The sequence below is a fragment of the Acipenser ruthenus genome, chromosome 8 (assembly GCF_902713425.1).
Source record: "Acipenser ruthenus chromosome 8, fAciRut3.2 maternal haplotype, whole genome shotgun sequence".
In the NCBI taxonomy this organism is placed as follows: Eukaryota; Metazoa; Chordata; class Actinopteri; order Acipenseriformes; family Acipenseridae; genus Acipenser; species Acipenser ruthenus.
The window spans coordinates 20075452-20091636 of NC_081196.1; the positions used below are offsets into that span (position 1 = coordinate 20075452).

The window sequence follows — 16185 nt, forward strand, 5'->3', positions numbered from 1 at the left end:
TGCAATTCCAGATACAATGTCAATAGGGAAATGCATTCCTAGCTGGGATAATAACCTTCACTGACAGTTTTTCCTTTTTTATGTTTTAATTACAAGCTTTAGTAAATGCTTGTAATTAAAATCCCTAGTTTTTTTCACTTAAATAACATTAAAAAGCACTAGCTAACACACTAGCTAATTGCTTGATTTGAAGCAGAGTTTTCAAGGAAAACCCAATCTAAATTAGCCTGATACTTAATTATTTCCAGTAATTATTTAAATTGTATTCGGATTTGTATGATTTCCTTACTGCAAAAGTAGTTCTCAATTTAATAAAAAAATGTGTTGGTGCAACCCTTTCATTATGGAATGTGTGAAAGTTCCAGGCTACACGAAGATCGTTATAATGAGGATGAAGCAGGAAAGAACTGGTGATAAAACTGCATAGTACTGTTTTGATGGTTTTAAATGCCAAGATATGTCTGCTGCAGTCAGCAACTCCAACATTCTAAAGCACAAAGTGGGAAGACTTGTCATTTGTGTAAATTCAAACAAAAATTGTTCTCTCTCTCTCATTTTTTTCCTAACATTGCTGCTGCCACTGTGCCACAGCTTAATTAATTTAAATAGGGCTCAATGCCTCTAAAAGAGACCAGTGTGATCCTGGTCTAATGTAAAGTTCACAAGAGACACTAAAATAAATAAATAAATAAATAAATGTGTTATACGGCTAAAAAAAAAAAAATGCATATATTGCGGCAGGCATGAGGTGTCAAACTGTAATTCTTGTCATATGGGGTTGAAAGAAAAGCCAATTGAGAGTAAATTAAAATGAATAATGCACGACAGGGCGTGTGTTGTGCTGGGATAACATCACAAGGCCGCAGGCCGAATGTGTCCAACACCCAAGAAATGATGTTATCCCAGCACAACACACAACCTGGAGTGCAATATTCCTATTATACAATGGCTCACACTGGTAAAAAATAGCAAATAAGACTCATTTCATATTTTTCAAAGTGATTTTAAATTAGACAAATGTATAAACTATGACGTTCTAATAGATATACTAAAGTGTTATTTCTGTTTAAAATGAGTTAATAACATTGTTGGCAGAGTTGAACTCTGCATTTCACAGTATATTAATGTTACGGCTCAGGAGCAGTTCATTTAAGTGTCTGTTTAAGCCCGCTCTGAGCCCCACGTAACTGCTTATGCCATACGGCTCTCTGGATCTATTCCTGACACAGGCATACAATTGTCGTAGAACTGTATTAAGGTGTTCTATCGTGACAGTTTTCGTCTATATTTGTGTTACTCTCACTCACCCACTCATAAACTTTTTTTTTTTCTCTCCTTGAGAGGTGCTGTCTGGTCTCCTGGCTGCTCTGTGTTTGACGGCTCTTTGCCAAACAAGGTTTCCACACTTGTCATGTTGTTTAAGGTAAAATTCACTTCAGGAATTGTCATTTATTCTGTGTTACCGACAGTTGTGGCGGACTGATATGTCCACTTTTCCAAAACAAAAAGCACGATGCCCAAAACAGCCAATCACAACAGACACAGAATAAACACTAAATTTGCTAAGTAGGAGCCATTCCCTACTTTTCTGACACCATATGTCATGGACAGGCTTGGTGGTGACGTCGGGCCAGGAACAAGACCGGACACAGTTCTTGTGTTGAATGCGCTGGAGCGCACGTTTATTACAAACAAAAAATTTAAACAAAACACTTTTCCAAAACAAAAGGCACCATGCCCAAAAACAGACACACACAACAGACACGGAACAAACACTAAATAAAACAAGTATCGTACTGGTTTAAAACATTTTTTTTTTTCAGGTTTGCTTCAGTTCATTTCACACCAGAAAAATTCAAGCTACTTCAGTTTCTTTTAAAGTGCATTCAAATTTGTTTGTTAGGTTGAATTGCAGCTTCACCCAGACTACAGTTTTATTGGTTTCACATTGCACTTTTCCAAATCACTCTGCTCTCTTGCAGATTACTAGTGGGAAGTTCTCCATGCCCATGATGGACAATACTTTACGTGCTGTGGCTGTGCTGTTGTCCATGTTCTTTTGGTTTATTTGGTGCTTACAAGTCATTGCCGAAGTAATGTAGCATGCCAAAAGAGTACACTGATCTTTTGGAGAAAATGCCAGAGACAATCACGATTATGAAAAATATGTATATATTGTACATTCAACCAACTGCAATTTAGCTGTTATTGATGATAATACTACTAATAATAGCTTGTTGTAAATGTTGTATACGCAACTGTGGTGAGATAGATGCAGCAGGAGCTGGTTTACTAAACTCAGGAGGAGCAGCGCAAATGCAACAGTGACTAATGTCTGTACAGACAGTGCCGCTTTGTCTTGGTACAATGTTTTCCCTGCAAGTGTATATGACACAATTATAATAAAGCCAGACACAATACATGTGCTACATCATTTCATATTTTTTCCTTTGACTTTTCTTTGCTTGTGACAGTTTTGCTATTATGCTTCAAGAACGCGCATGCTGCAATAGTAAATCTCAAACACTGGTATTAGTGTCATTTCATTGATTAGCCCCAGGTTGCGCCGCTTAGTAAATCAGCCCCATAGAATTTTTTTTGTGATGTGCTGTTGTGAACATGTGACATTATGGTGTTGTCGGGTGTGTACTTTTGACAAGTCCTGTGTTGAGTAGGGGAGAGACCTTTTGGTGCTTGCTGAAGTACGTCACTTCCATGGTTTCACACTGCAAAAATTTGAAATGGAGCAAAGTGGCAAACTTCCAAGCGAACCGAGACCACCATTTCAAGTGATCTCGGTTCACTTGATTTGATGCGCACCCTGGTGTGATTACGTAGTTCTCAGAGGTTTCACATATAACTCCAAGGGAATCGAACCACACTTCAATCCATCAAGAGGTGTGAAAGTGCCCTTAGTTAAAAGGGAGAGTAGGGATATTCCTGTGACCTTTTCCAAATGGTCTACAGCAAGATCCCTGGGTCCCAAGTAGAAACTCATGACATTAACATTGCTCACCTGTAACATTGACCATTTAAAACACAGGCAGTGCCGATATCAACAATAACCCCAAGTTAGGCTTCAAATCAATCTGTGGGTGTTTTGGTGGACTACTCATCTGTCATATGAAGATACCTGTCATCATGTTTGTCTATTTCCACTTGCTATGCTATGTCATTTTTTATTGCCCAGTGCTCCCAGTTCCAATCACTTTCTTTTCTGTTAACATGTACCCCGTTTTGAGACATGACAAAGTCATCCATTTCAGAACAACTCTAGGGACATGGTCTATTCAATTAGCTTGCACAGCTGGTTTAGTGACTTTGTTTGGTTATGTGCCCTGTCCATGATGAGGCCACATTTGGAATGACTGAGGTGCAGGTAAATATAAAGAGAATTTAAATGGGATTATAAAATTTGTTGACCCATAACTGTCGACGCTTAATTGTTTAGGCAGGGATGCGGGTGTGAGCGCAGTTGCAGCAATAATGATTCCGAAGGATGTCATTTCAAACTGTATTTAAAATTTGTATTTTAACATTCCCTTTCAATAAAGTATTTTTCACACATTTATTACAATTTGCAAATAATAAAAGCAAAACTTTTTAACAAAATAAATTTAACATTGGTCCCTTTTTACAGTTGCAATAAAAATGTAAGGGTATAATAGAAAATTACTGAAATAGAAGACAATTTGGTCACACTTTACTTTAAGGGTCTTTTTTTAGTTTATTAACTTAACAAACATTGTTAATTTTTAGCTAAGGGTTAGGGTTAGGGTTAAGGTTAGGGTTAATAAAAACCTGATTTAATTTGCTAAACATTACTACAGTAACAATTTGAACCAATTTCAAGCATATGATCGACTGGGTATTGATCATCCATAGGGCTCTGGTGTTTGATTGATCATCCATAGGGCTCTGGTGTTTGCAGTTTTAGCTGGCCTATTATATATTATTTACTAACAGTTAACAGAAACTAAATAATGTACATTAATATGTTTATTAGCTGTTTGTTAACACCTCATAAACAAAAAAATGGCCCTTAAAATAAAGTGTGACCGACAATTTAGTAATCATGTAAAAAACTATTGCCCAAGGTGAACTCAAGCTTAAAGTCCTTCCTAAAGATAGACACTCAACTGTCACTTTGTCTATATTAATAACTGACGAGGGGCTGGGCAGATGCCAGTTTCTGCATCTGTTTTGTGTACGAGACCCCAAGAGCAGACACCTGGTAGGAAAATCAAAGGCAAAAAACTGTTACATGACTAGAAAGAGTCATTACAGCTTGTAGCATTAGAGGTATTTATCTTTTCTGGAAAAAAGTGGCCCTTTATATCACAGTTATAGAATGGTAAACTCATGGCGACCATTTGTGAGATGGCGACCATTTGAGAAATTTCAAATTATAGCACATTCTAAGCATGAGACAATTAGTAAACAATGTGACTTTTGACACAAATCAGCTACTTTGACCACTTTCCCAATAAGGCAAGCCCCACAACTTTACTTGTAAAGTTACCATCTAGTTATTATTAGTATTAATAATAATAATAATAATAATAATAATAATAATAATAATAATAATAATAATAATAATAATAATAATAATAATATTGTTTTTATTATCATTATTATTATCGTGTAGTAGAATATCTCTTGGTTGTCAAAAAAGAATAAAAGATACACTGGAATTTTTGAGTATCTCTGGGCTTGGGCACACTAATGGAGACAATTAGGGTTTTAATATTCAGATGTAGTTTTTCTTTGCTTTTTTTACCTGATAGAAGTGTGGTGCTATGCATAGGAACAGTGCTGTGTACAAGGAGATGACAGCATTAGCTAACCTTGCATTACTTTAAACAAAAGATGCACTTTGAGGCTACCTTCCCTGTCTCACCTAAAGCTTACATTCTGATAAAAGTATGGTACAGTTACTTAAAGGGAGGCTGTAAAGGCATGCCTTAGGTATATAACAGCCTGTTGGCTCATTTTATTTCTAAAGAGTTTGTTTTGCATTTTGTGATGTCCGGAAAATAAAAAAGATTACTACATAAGATTACTGCCTGCTCATATTGTGCCCGCTATAGTAGTGCCTTAAGGCACAATGATTTGATTTTCACAATAGTCATTAAAACAAAGCTAGTAAATAAAAATACACATTTTATTATTATTTGTATTAATAAACAAAAACAAGCAGTGTTCCTTATGCAGCAAACTGTTCAAACACACTTGATAATCCCTCCAGTATCAAATTCTTAGACTGGCAAAACAATGAACCACAGCATTCAGACATAAAAAATCTTATGTTGAAACACAACATTTTCATTAAGAGCAGACTGTAAACACACGTATATCAAATGTCAAGTGAAAGCACACAAGGCAAAAACCGCAATTTTGTACTTTATGTATCTTTTATTGTTTAATTGTTATAAGACCAGTGACTTACCATATAAGGTTGTGGTGGGTCCCAGTGCACCCAATCATAAATCAAATTGTTGTCGTCACGAACCACATATTTTGCCCAGGGTGAAATTCGGTAAAGTAGCTGGCCACTTCGGCTACGTATAACAACCTGGGGAAAGAAACAGTTAAAAGTTTTGTCATTTGATTGATATTCTAATTAAATGCTTTATATTGTAATGTATGCTTTATAGACAGTTCTGGTCATAAGTATGAGCCCACCTCCTAAAAAGGCCAAGACTGTGAAATCTAGAAATGCGATTTAAAAAAAAAAAAAAAAAAAAAAAAAAATGTAAATATATATAAATACTTAATATATTTATTATCATTTTTTTTTATCAATACTAAGATATTGGCATAGAGATTACATGTTGGCCTACAATTGCCAAATCAAGTGGTGTACTTGACTATTAATTAAGCTCTTCTGAGTTACCAAGCGCAATATTATTCATAATTTAATAATTCTAATGATTTACTTCTAGGGCTGAAGGGTAATTTTTGACCTACGAAGGTTTGGAACACATTAACGAAGGAAGGTTCGAACCTTCGATGGTACTGTGGCAAAGTGGTTAATAGTGTGCAGGTGCAGGTGATTAAAGAACAGACAGACAATTGTAATCCAGGTGAAAAGGTTTGTTTTTATTTGTTTTGTCCAGTGCCTGACGGCGAAACAAACAGTAAATAATAATGTTGGTAAGTAATACAGCTGTGTGTATTACTTACATTTATAATCCCCACGCTGGTCCCGAAATAATAGTCCCGTTATTGTATTCCCACATTAAACACAAAATACATACACAAGTCCCTTTTGTGCGTGAATTAGTGATTGTGGTACAATACAAGTTACTGTGAGACAAGTGCAGTGCTGTTCCGGGTTTGTGCTGGCCTCTGGAGACACTCACGATTTTCTCCACAACAAACACAGGTCCTTCTGGGTCACTTTATAATAACCAAAACGAAGGAACAGATTATGTTGCTTCGACCCCTATTTATACCGTCACTCATGACCCCTTGCTAAACGACTGCAGCCGCTCCTCCACTCTGCGGCTGCCACATCATTTCCCTTCCGGGTCAATGAGTTAGTGTACTGAAGCTCTGTCTCTTTTCTACATGACTGACTTCCTTTTAACCCTCGGAACGAAGTGTCAGGCCAAGTAGTCCAGAGTTCTCTGTTCCCGTTACTTAGCGCCCTCACAGGTCGGGAGGGAGATTTACCACCAAGAATCATTGTCTTTCTGTCACAGGTACTCATTTGCATAATTTATTGGTGACGTCACTATAGCTACTTGTTTATATTTGATTGAAAATCCTATTATTTTACAGGCAATCCATATAAATGGATTAAAACATTCACGTGTAGTTTATAAATATGTTATATAGAACAGTAATCATGTTTTTATAATTTAAATAAAAATAAAAATACACGCTGTTTATTTAAACGTAACTGAGCCTGCCCGCGATCTATACAGTCAGCTTGCATTGCAGCAGCACCAACGGCAGCGGACAAAGCTTTATTTAACAGTCCCCATTCCAAGCAGGTTATCAGTAACATTTTATTACTACTAAAATATTAATAATAATAATAATATGAAGATACGCTTGTCAAGTGACCTCAGACCCCAGTTTTTTTTAACATTTGGGCATTTAACAAAAAAAATCCCAAGGTACTTTACCAAGATTGCTCCAGTAAAAAAAAACAAAAAAACACAACTGTATAAATGGGTAATTGTATGTAAAAATAATGTGATATCTTTTAACAATTGGAAGTTGCCCTGGATAAGGGCGTCTGCAAAGACATAAATAATAATTCACATATTTTACTGAAGCAATACAGCCACTAGAGGTACGAGCCCACTGCTTTGTTGCTACATATAACGATTAGTTAGCGGATTTTAATAACATTTGTTTACGTAATATGCATTATACAAATCAAAAAGATCGAATTTTGCATGTGAGTGACATTTAATGTGTGATTTATAGTATTCACACATTGTCAAAAACCTTTAAAACAATCTTCGAATCCCTGGCTAGCGAACGAACCTTCGAACCTTCAGACACAGCCCTATCAGGTACTTCTTGGAAATCTGGTAGAAACTGGGACTACCAACATTTGCCTGCTGATCATTATTGAACTTTGAAAAGAATGCCTAAGCAACCCCTAAAACAAAAAAGAAATGTGAATTGAACAATTAAATAAATAACAATTCTTCACAAAGCAAGCTGTAATCAAAGGAATATTACAGAGAACCTCAATTTTTAGGCGTGCAGTGTGACACATATTGCAGCATTATGGGGACCATTGTTTAACCTTTCTTGCAAGGCTAGGGTATCCAAGGAAGACTTCTAGAAAGCAAGGGACCATTTCATAAAAGTGATTTGCGCAGAATCGTAGTCACAGGCACCTTGCAGATTAAAATTTGGGTTTCATAAAACTTTCGCAGGGCTGCGTCATCGCCGATTTTGACTGAAACTTGCAACAGCCAGATAGCAACCGCAAGTAGCAATTTTCATTGCAAATGCTGTTTGAACATACCATGCCGCTCATACAACTAGCTGGCCGTCGGTATGGCAGAGCAATCTGAAGGGAGAGAGTATTTAGGGACTGTTCAAATCCTCTTGATGCGTATACAGACTTTGAAGAATTAACATCAAAGTACCAATTGCCAAGAAGGGAAATAACTAATCGGTGGTCAAACATATTTTTGATGTAAGCAAATGAATCTTAATGGATTTTATTTAATAAGTTTTAACGTAACTTAAGAGATCTGAAACAAAAACTTTAAAACAAGTTTTGTCTAACCATTAAAAATCATTATTAACCCAGAAGTCCATCTTGGGTTTATTGTGCATGCTGAACTAACTTTGAGTTTATAGAAAAAAAAGTATTATATTAAGAAAATTGTCATAGATGGATGTCAAATAGCAATGTTGTCTCTGCTGTGAATGAGCACCTGTACATGTGCAAGAAAGGTTTTCATTCCGTTAATATTCCAGCCTTCTCAGATGCCAAAATGTCTGTGTTAGATGCTGTCTTTCGATACCCTGGGAGTAGAAATGGCAATTTTATTTAGTTGTGATATCGCCGATCGCTTTTCCAGTGGAGATATTGGAGATGGATGGCTTTTGGTAGACGATGAGATGATGATGATAATAATAATAATACATGTTATTAACAAGTTGTGTAACTATTAATGTATTTTCATTATTGCTTACTTAGATGGATAATAAAACACATGTTTACTTATGTTGGGTCAAAGGTAGCAGGAAGAGCTTTGCTATCTGCTTTGCTTATCCTCTTTCAATACCAGCAACAGCTACTTCAATTTTATTAAGACCATTTTTTCCTCCTCAGAGGTCTTTCAGCCTTTCTTCTTTTCCTTCATTTAATTTATTTCTACAGTTTTTTGTGACTAAACTTCCTGACAACTTGCCGAATAGAATTGAGTTGTGTTAACCAACCAATTCAATAATTGTATCAATTTATTCTGTCAAAAAAATTGGCTTTCCGTGGCACGCCTGCCATTGTATGTAATTATGTAAATCTGTCTCACTTTGCTTTAAAGTTGATTACTGAGTTACTGATTTTTCTCATCAAGTGTTTTATGAAACACTCACAGTGATGACCTGTGTCCTCGCAAGCACATTGCAATCGCAGATCTTATATGAAACAGGCCCCAGGATTGTGTTACTTAGCAAGGGGTAAATCACCTTATGCTAAAAAAAACAAATACAAAAAAAGGCCAATTGACTAAAAACCAAGGTTTTTACATGGCAACAAGTTTGAAATTCGTACCATTTTCACAAGACTTCAGCAGTGACCATCTTATTTGTGACATAACCTTTCGTAACTCACAACTTACTACTACACAAGAAGGCTGTACCATAAGTTCTTTATTAACAACCGAGATATGCTGAAAGTAGTCCTGGCTAACTTAAGAATAGGTTTAAATAAGAAAAACTACTTTGCTTCTTTACAATATGTATAAAAATAAAAAAGGATGCAGCAATTAACAGAGAAGTGCCATGTTCTTCAACACATACTGAAATCTTCTTGTAAACCCATTTTAAGAAAGCTGGATTATATCAATAGTCAAATTTGAAAAAAAAATAAAATAAAAAACACTACATGGAAAAACCACAATTGCTGTAAAGTACTACAAAATAGCAAGGCAAAAAGCCAATACTTGTATTATTACATGTAAACCAATGTATTGAAGATCTTGTATGTCTTTGTTGATTTGCCTGGTCAAAAACTTGCAGGTTTGTGTGGCTAGACTCACACATTTTTTATACAAATCACCACCCACCATAGCTTAAGTATAAAAATTAGAGTTATAGGTAACATAAAAAGCTGATTTTACAATGGAAAATGTATAACAAACCCACTGTTTCACCAGGGAAGAAATTACCAGTCATTTTTATATTGGCCTTATTACACTTTTTGCAAGATCTGCATCACTTTTGTTCTAGTAAGTGTATTCTAATCAACAGAGTTGGGCACGTTTCTGAAAAAAAAATACTTATTACTCGCTACTCGTTTCTTCAGAAAAAATACCATATGATGTCCTTACTTATTACTTAATAAAAAAAAGAGTATCATATTACTCAATTTATTTCTTTCTCTTGTCTTGTCCTGCGAAACAGTTGTGACTGTTGTTTATTTTAACTGTTATATATGTCTGGTAATAAATGTATTAAATGTGTCAAACAGGTTTTTACAATATTTGCCGTATAAACACATTTCATTTTTGGCATATAAACAAACAATGTACTGTATATTTCCTGACTTTCAATAATTTTGCATTATGAAAAGAAAATCATACTAATGTTAAAATTCAATAAAACTATGAATATCAAATGAGCAACAAAAAAGTCTATATGGTGATAAAGCAGTAACCGTAAAAATGATGGGGTGATGCAATAAATGTGGCCACCACTGTGTAAGAAAGCAAGCAAACATATAAATAAAAGTGGTACATACAGTCAAGTAAGCCTCCTCTCGATCTTGTCCTATTAAACTTTTAAATATGCAGTGTTTTTGAAGTGTATCATCAAAACTGGCATGTAGGGATACATGTTTTTGTTCTTAGTGCTAGTCTTATTAAATGACAAGGCTCAGAAAAACTGATTTGATTGCTCCACAGCTTCTTACTGCCTTGAGACATCGTCATCGGGGCTTAGGCTCCGACATTGAAGCAGTCTGGCGAGTCGGGGTTAAAAAAAAAAAAAAACCACTAGGTGTATAAAAGAGAAAAGGTAACGAGACAAAATTGTTTCTTTTTTGCAGGAAGTAACTAATATTATTACTCAGATTAAAAATGTGATGTGTTATATTACCTCGTTATTGACAAAATATTATTACAGTAACGCATTACTTAAGTAGCGAGTTACCTCAACTTTGTTTCAATGTCAGCAGGCTGCACATCACTAGGGTCCTCACAATAGGAGGTTCACAATACAATAAAAATCACAATACAGTAAAGCCCTTTTTAAAAATGATGCTTTTCTTCCAGAGTATTTGTAACCTCCAACCGGTTGGAACCACGCCATTCTAGCTCACTTGGTGTGTGGCATTTTTTTTCATAAGACTATCGCTTTATAGAGGCAAATATTATCAACATACAGTACCAATGTATGTGATTGGGGGAAACTGGAGTACAGGCCCAATTTGGAGTACAGGCCCAATCGCACGTTCAGCAGGATATACCCTGGTTTACGCTGCCATTGTCCACATTGCAAAGCTGGTGCACTTTTCTTTTAAACCACAAGGAGAGACAGCTTTTAAACTAAAGTTGTGCATGCATACTATGTTTTATGAAACAGAATACACCATGAACATATGAGTATATGCTGTAAGGATGCCTCATGTATACAACCCACTGTTCCCTTCAGGGACTCATCGGTTATTCATCCATCCTCATTTGTGGAATGAGCATTCAAGGAACTTTCTGTGTGTGTGTGTGTATATATATATATATATATATATATATATATATATATATATATATATATAAAGCAATGGAACAGTGAAAACTGAAAGCAATATTTTAAGCTATGTATGTAGACTCCTGTTTAATTAAAAACAGGACTGAAAGTCACATTATCTAGCACTGCAGACTGACAATAGAAATAGCACAGTGACTCATTGCGCACGGATACAGGAGTCACTGCATCTACAATCACGCAGTCAAGAAAATGACTGCGGTTTAGCATGAGAGCTGATGAACCAGCAAACCCATAATTTCAAGAGTATACTTTTCCTTTGCATTTTAATGAAACAAGAATTACTGACAGAGAGCACACCTGCAAGAATAAAGGGCTGTTTGGGTGGTAATAGGGCCTGTGGAGAAGCGAGTCGAGATAAAACAGTTTTTAGGGAATTTCAACCATCAGTAATTCTAAACAAGAACTAATTTAACTGTATTCAAATGCGCTGTGCCATATGCAGGCAAATTAAATACTTTGCACAAAAATTAAATTTAAAAAATCTGTTGCGTTTAAAAATGTATTGACATGAAACAATGGGAAAAGCTTCAGGATAATGAAAGTGAAGGCCCATTCTTTGTGATTTTGTCTGCTAACATTCAGTGTAGGACATCTTTCCATTGATCTATAACAAATGTAATTATCGGTTTTGAAGTGAAGTATGCAATTTGCTGCATGGAGATTTACTCAGTGTAAGTTAACAAGACCACAGCAGTGTCAAGCACGTGATCCCCTCTAGTTTAGGAAAATGCACGAAGAATGAACTTTACAGGATGTATCGTAAAATAGGACCTACATATGCTGTAGCTAGGCTTTCAGAATAAATATAAATTCCAGGATTTTTATCAGTTTGTTGTTAAGTATACTGTATGTTCCATTGGAACCTTTTAAGCCAGTGATATTCATAATACAGTCTGTGGGGTCACATGTTATTACCAGGTATATTGTACACTTCTAGGTCTGGTTTGAAAATAAGGTGATATATATTATATATATATATACACACACACACACACACACACACACAAGTATTGCCCTATTTTCCCCAACCATGTGGTAGTTACTCCAGAGATTTATAGTTAGAACCATTGATTTAGGGTATAAAAACATGCTGGTTTTTTTTTTTTTGTTTGTTTGTTTAACGGTCTCACTCACAGTATTGTGTTAAAGCCCACCCCTAATGGGATTCAATGTATCAACTTAATATAGAACCCCCAATGTGTCAACACTTTGAGGGGTCTAGCACACCACCAACAAAGCTTTAAATGTGTTTCTCACGTGACTGAAGAAAAATTATTCCTTTGGATCAAACCAGGAAGGGACAAGGGCGAGAGGCAATGAGCAATAGTAGATGTAATGAAGCCTATTATTTTACTATCCACCTGTCACATTCGTGATAGACACTGTAGTGAAGTACGTGAGATTTTCATTAAGCAATCCTTGAACTACATTGTATTTGTATGCTATATTAGAACAGAAATCAGAAATGCATTAATTGCATTGTGTTATTTAAGGGAGAATTACAGAATGTATGGAGTGTAGGTATACCAGAGACTTTCACCACCATCATGTTTATTCATGTGCTGCTTTTGCTTTACTTGACTTCAAACTGCCAATATACCATCTTGTATGTAAGATTAGAAATCATCTTATAAGATCTGTGAATAATGTGCCAATATGATATTTACTGTAGAGGTGAACAAATGGCCACCACCTGTACCACAAACCAGCACTGGTGTCCATGCTGTAGTAGACCTGGGTGAACAGTGTATTATATGTCTATGGTGTTAATCTCAAAACAGCATATTTGTGCTGAATTCAGAATACTGCATGTTTCAATCAGCTTTTCTACTCCGTGAACATTGACCTGATAAAGATTTCACATAGGCCTACTTATTTTATGGAAAAAATTTACTTTTGGTAGGATTTACTATAATTTTCTGGAACATAATATAAAACAAGTCTGTTCCTCTGAGCCATTTATCCTGGCAGATATTGGTTAGAAGCAATTATCCACGTTATATTTCAAGCAATTTCATGCCCTATTAGTGAATAGCACATGCATGCATAAATAAGTAGAAATCACTCATACTGGTACTTATCTCTCTATTGCTGAGTATTACGTTATAAGTTTTTGTAAGTGCAAAAAATGGTACTGGAGATCTTTTTTCAAATTGCATATTTTAATAGTTACACATTTATGCCAGTGGTTGTACTTGTATGTGAACTGACAAAGAGGAGAATGAAGCATACAAAGAAATCAAAATCAAGAGAAGCAATCAGTTGGAACAAAAGGTATCATCTTATTCTTTATGATGCATTGTACAGATGGAGATGAGCAATTCACAAATAGAGGAGGGGGACCTGCTGAATCAATGTGTGCCATAAAGGGATGGAAAACACACTACCGTTTGTATAAGACAAACATCATCAGCATCAGTAGTAGGTGCAGTAGATTTATGCCATTGACTAGAGGAAGAACTGGTAAGCAATAATCATGAATTAAGCAGTAAACAAACAGCCTTAGGCATTTTAGCTAAAGCGCATTTCAATCGAAAGACAGGCAATCATTAAAACAATACTAAATGATAGATTGCAAGCCTCGAAGTTAAATTACTGTGGCTGCAAATGTGTATGTGTGATTTAGACTTTGTTCTCTGATTTAGGTTTCACTTTCACCACTGACAGTCTGAACACATCACAAGTTGCAGGAGGCTATGATGGAAACACAATCAAATCAACCAATGGTTGAATATGTTTTTAAAGGACATGGTTATGGCAATCTAATCTGGCCACTCTGAACCAAACAGCTTACTTCCTGCTACTACCTGAATAACTTGCACCTTGTGTGTAAATCTCAAGACTGAGCTGCCTTGTGTTACAATCCTTATGTAATATACACCTTGCATACTACCCTATCAAAACCACCAATAAGAGATGGATGCATTGGATAAATAAGTAAGGCAGAACGGTCTAACTTCTTTTAAGCTTCACTTAGTTTTTATGTTATCTGGGATGATAACTGTTAAATTGACAATAATTGTAAGTTGAAACTTAGCCCTAAATGCATAAAGAGAGTTCTACAATTATAAAACCAATTTCCCTTTGTTTAACAGGGTTCTATGGGGTATAATACTATATAGAATACTATAATAAAGTATACTATTCACCTTGTAAAAAACTGAATAGGACACTGCATCTTTAAGAACCAGGCAGCACACACTTTTTATTGAACTCTCATCCTAGCCACCTGAAGCATGAAAAATACAATTTCTGCTTTCCTGACTCCATTAGATCTTGTTCAAGAAAGATGTGTATTAATGGACTCCATAGCAAAGGTCTCTGCAGCTAGTATTTCAAACTGATGGTTTATTCTGAAGCCCTTTTCCATTCAGTTATATGTCAAGCAGGCTGTTTCTCACAGTCTGTGGATTTATATCAGTTGCCCTTTTCCCTTCAAACCTCTAACCTTCCCCAGTAGGTAATACAGGTATAGTTTTACCAGCTATTTTCTGTACATCCTTAGTAACTTTTATAGCTTAATATTTTCCTTGTAAATGTGTTTTTTTTTTTATTTATTTATTTTTTTTATTGGTCTTATCATTATTTAAAGACACAAGCTTATTTAGTGGATATGCCAATAGATTTACAAATTTAAAGAATCAATCATGCATATGAACAGTCCATGAGCAGTGCTTGTAGTTCCGTGGCTTTATAGAGTAATAGTGCTCTTCAACATCCTGGTTCCCTTCCATGAATCCTGCTTGCTATGTGGAGACAAGTTAACATGCGAAAAACCACCACGGCTCCAAGTCACATTGGATGAAAACCATGTCCTCCTTGAGTCAAACTGGATGATTATAATCACGTTCCTTGAGAAACCAAATAGAACCCCCAGCTGTTTTTATGAGAACTGCAGAATAATCCTTACAAAATAGTATAAATAATGCACCTTTATTGTGTTTTGGGTCCCCATGATGGTAATTTCCAGTTATGACAAAATAAACTAGCAAGAGCAAACTGCAGCCAAGTTCTTGGTTTGTATACAGTTTGTATTCAAAAGTTTATATACCCCAATGGAAATTTATGATTTCTAGCAATTTCTCGAAAACCAAGAACTTTAGGAAAAAAAATTTGTAGCAAAAGTTTTGCTTTGGTGGATGAGGACAAAGTTACAAGAAATAGAGGTCTACAATTATGTATTTCAGCAATTGTTTTGCAAAACTCCAAAAATGCTGATTCAAAAGTATTCATACCCTTTGATGCTATTATAGTATTGTCTACAAGGTGCTAGAAATTTCAATATGATAATGCAAAACATTCTAGAGAGTATAAAGGGTTTAGGCATAGGATGATTGCTGTCAATACCAATAAGTCAATACGAGAAAAAGTAAAGAGCTATCTAAAGACCTTAGCAGGAAATTCTTTATTGTCATAAAGCTGGAGAAGGATACAAGAAGATTTCCAAGCTTTTGAGTATCCCAATTTCAACTATTGTTTCTATTATCAAGAAGTACAAGACTCATGGTACTGTCACAGCGCTCCCTCGGTCTGGAAGAAAGAAGTTTTTTTCACCAAGAACAAGTAGAAGAATTGTGTGGAGGGTTAATAACATTCCGAGATTGACTGCCAAAGCTAGTCAAAGTAAACTGGCTTCAAGTGGGACTGAGGTTTCCATTTCAACCATAGGTTGAGTATTGCATGGTGAAGGTCTCAATGGTCACAGGCCAAGGAAAA

General features: G+C 35.6%; 1 protein-coding gene across 1 annotated transcript in view; it reads right to left on the reverse strand.

Annotated features, from left to right (window-relative positions):
• Positions 1 to 16185, reverse strand: part of LOC117972646 (1,4-alpha-glucan-branching enzyme-like) — a 268712-nt gene that overhangs the window by 167289 nt on the left and 85238 nt on the right. The window contains exon 5 of the mRNA XM_059028691.1: positions 5450 to 5575. Within this exon, the coding sequence (XP_058884674.1) occupies positions 5450 to 5575 (126 nt within the window). The remainder of the gene's footprint in view (positions 1 to 5449; positions 5576 to 16185) is intronic.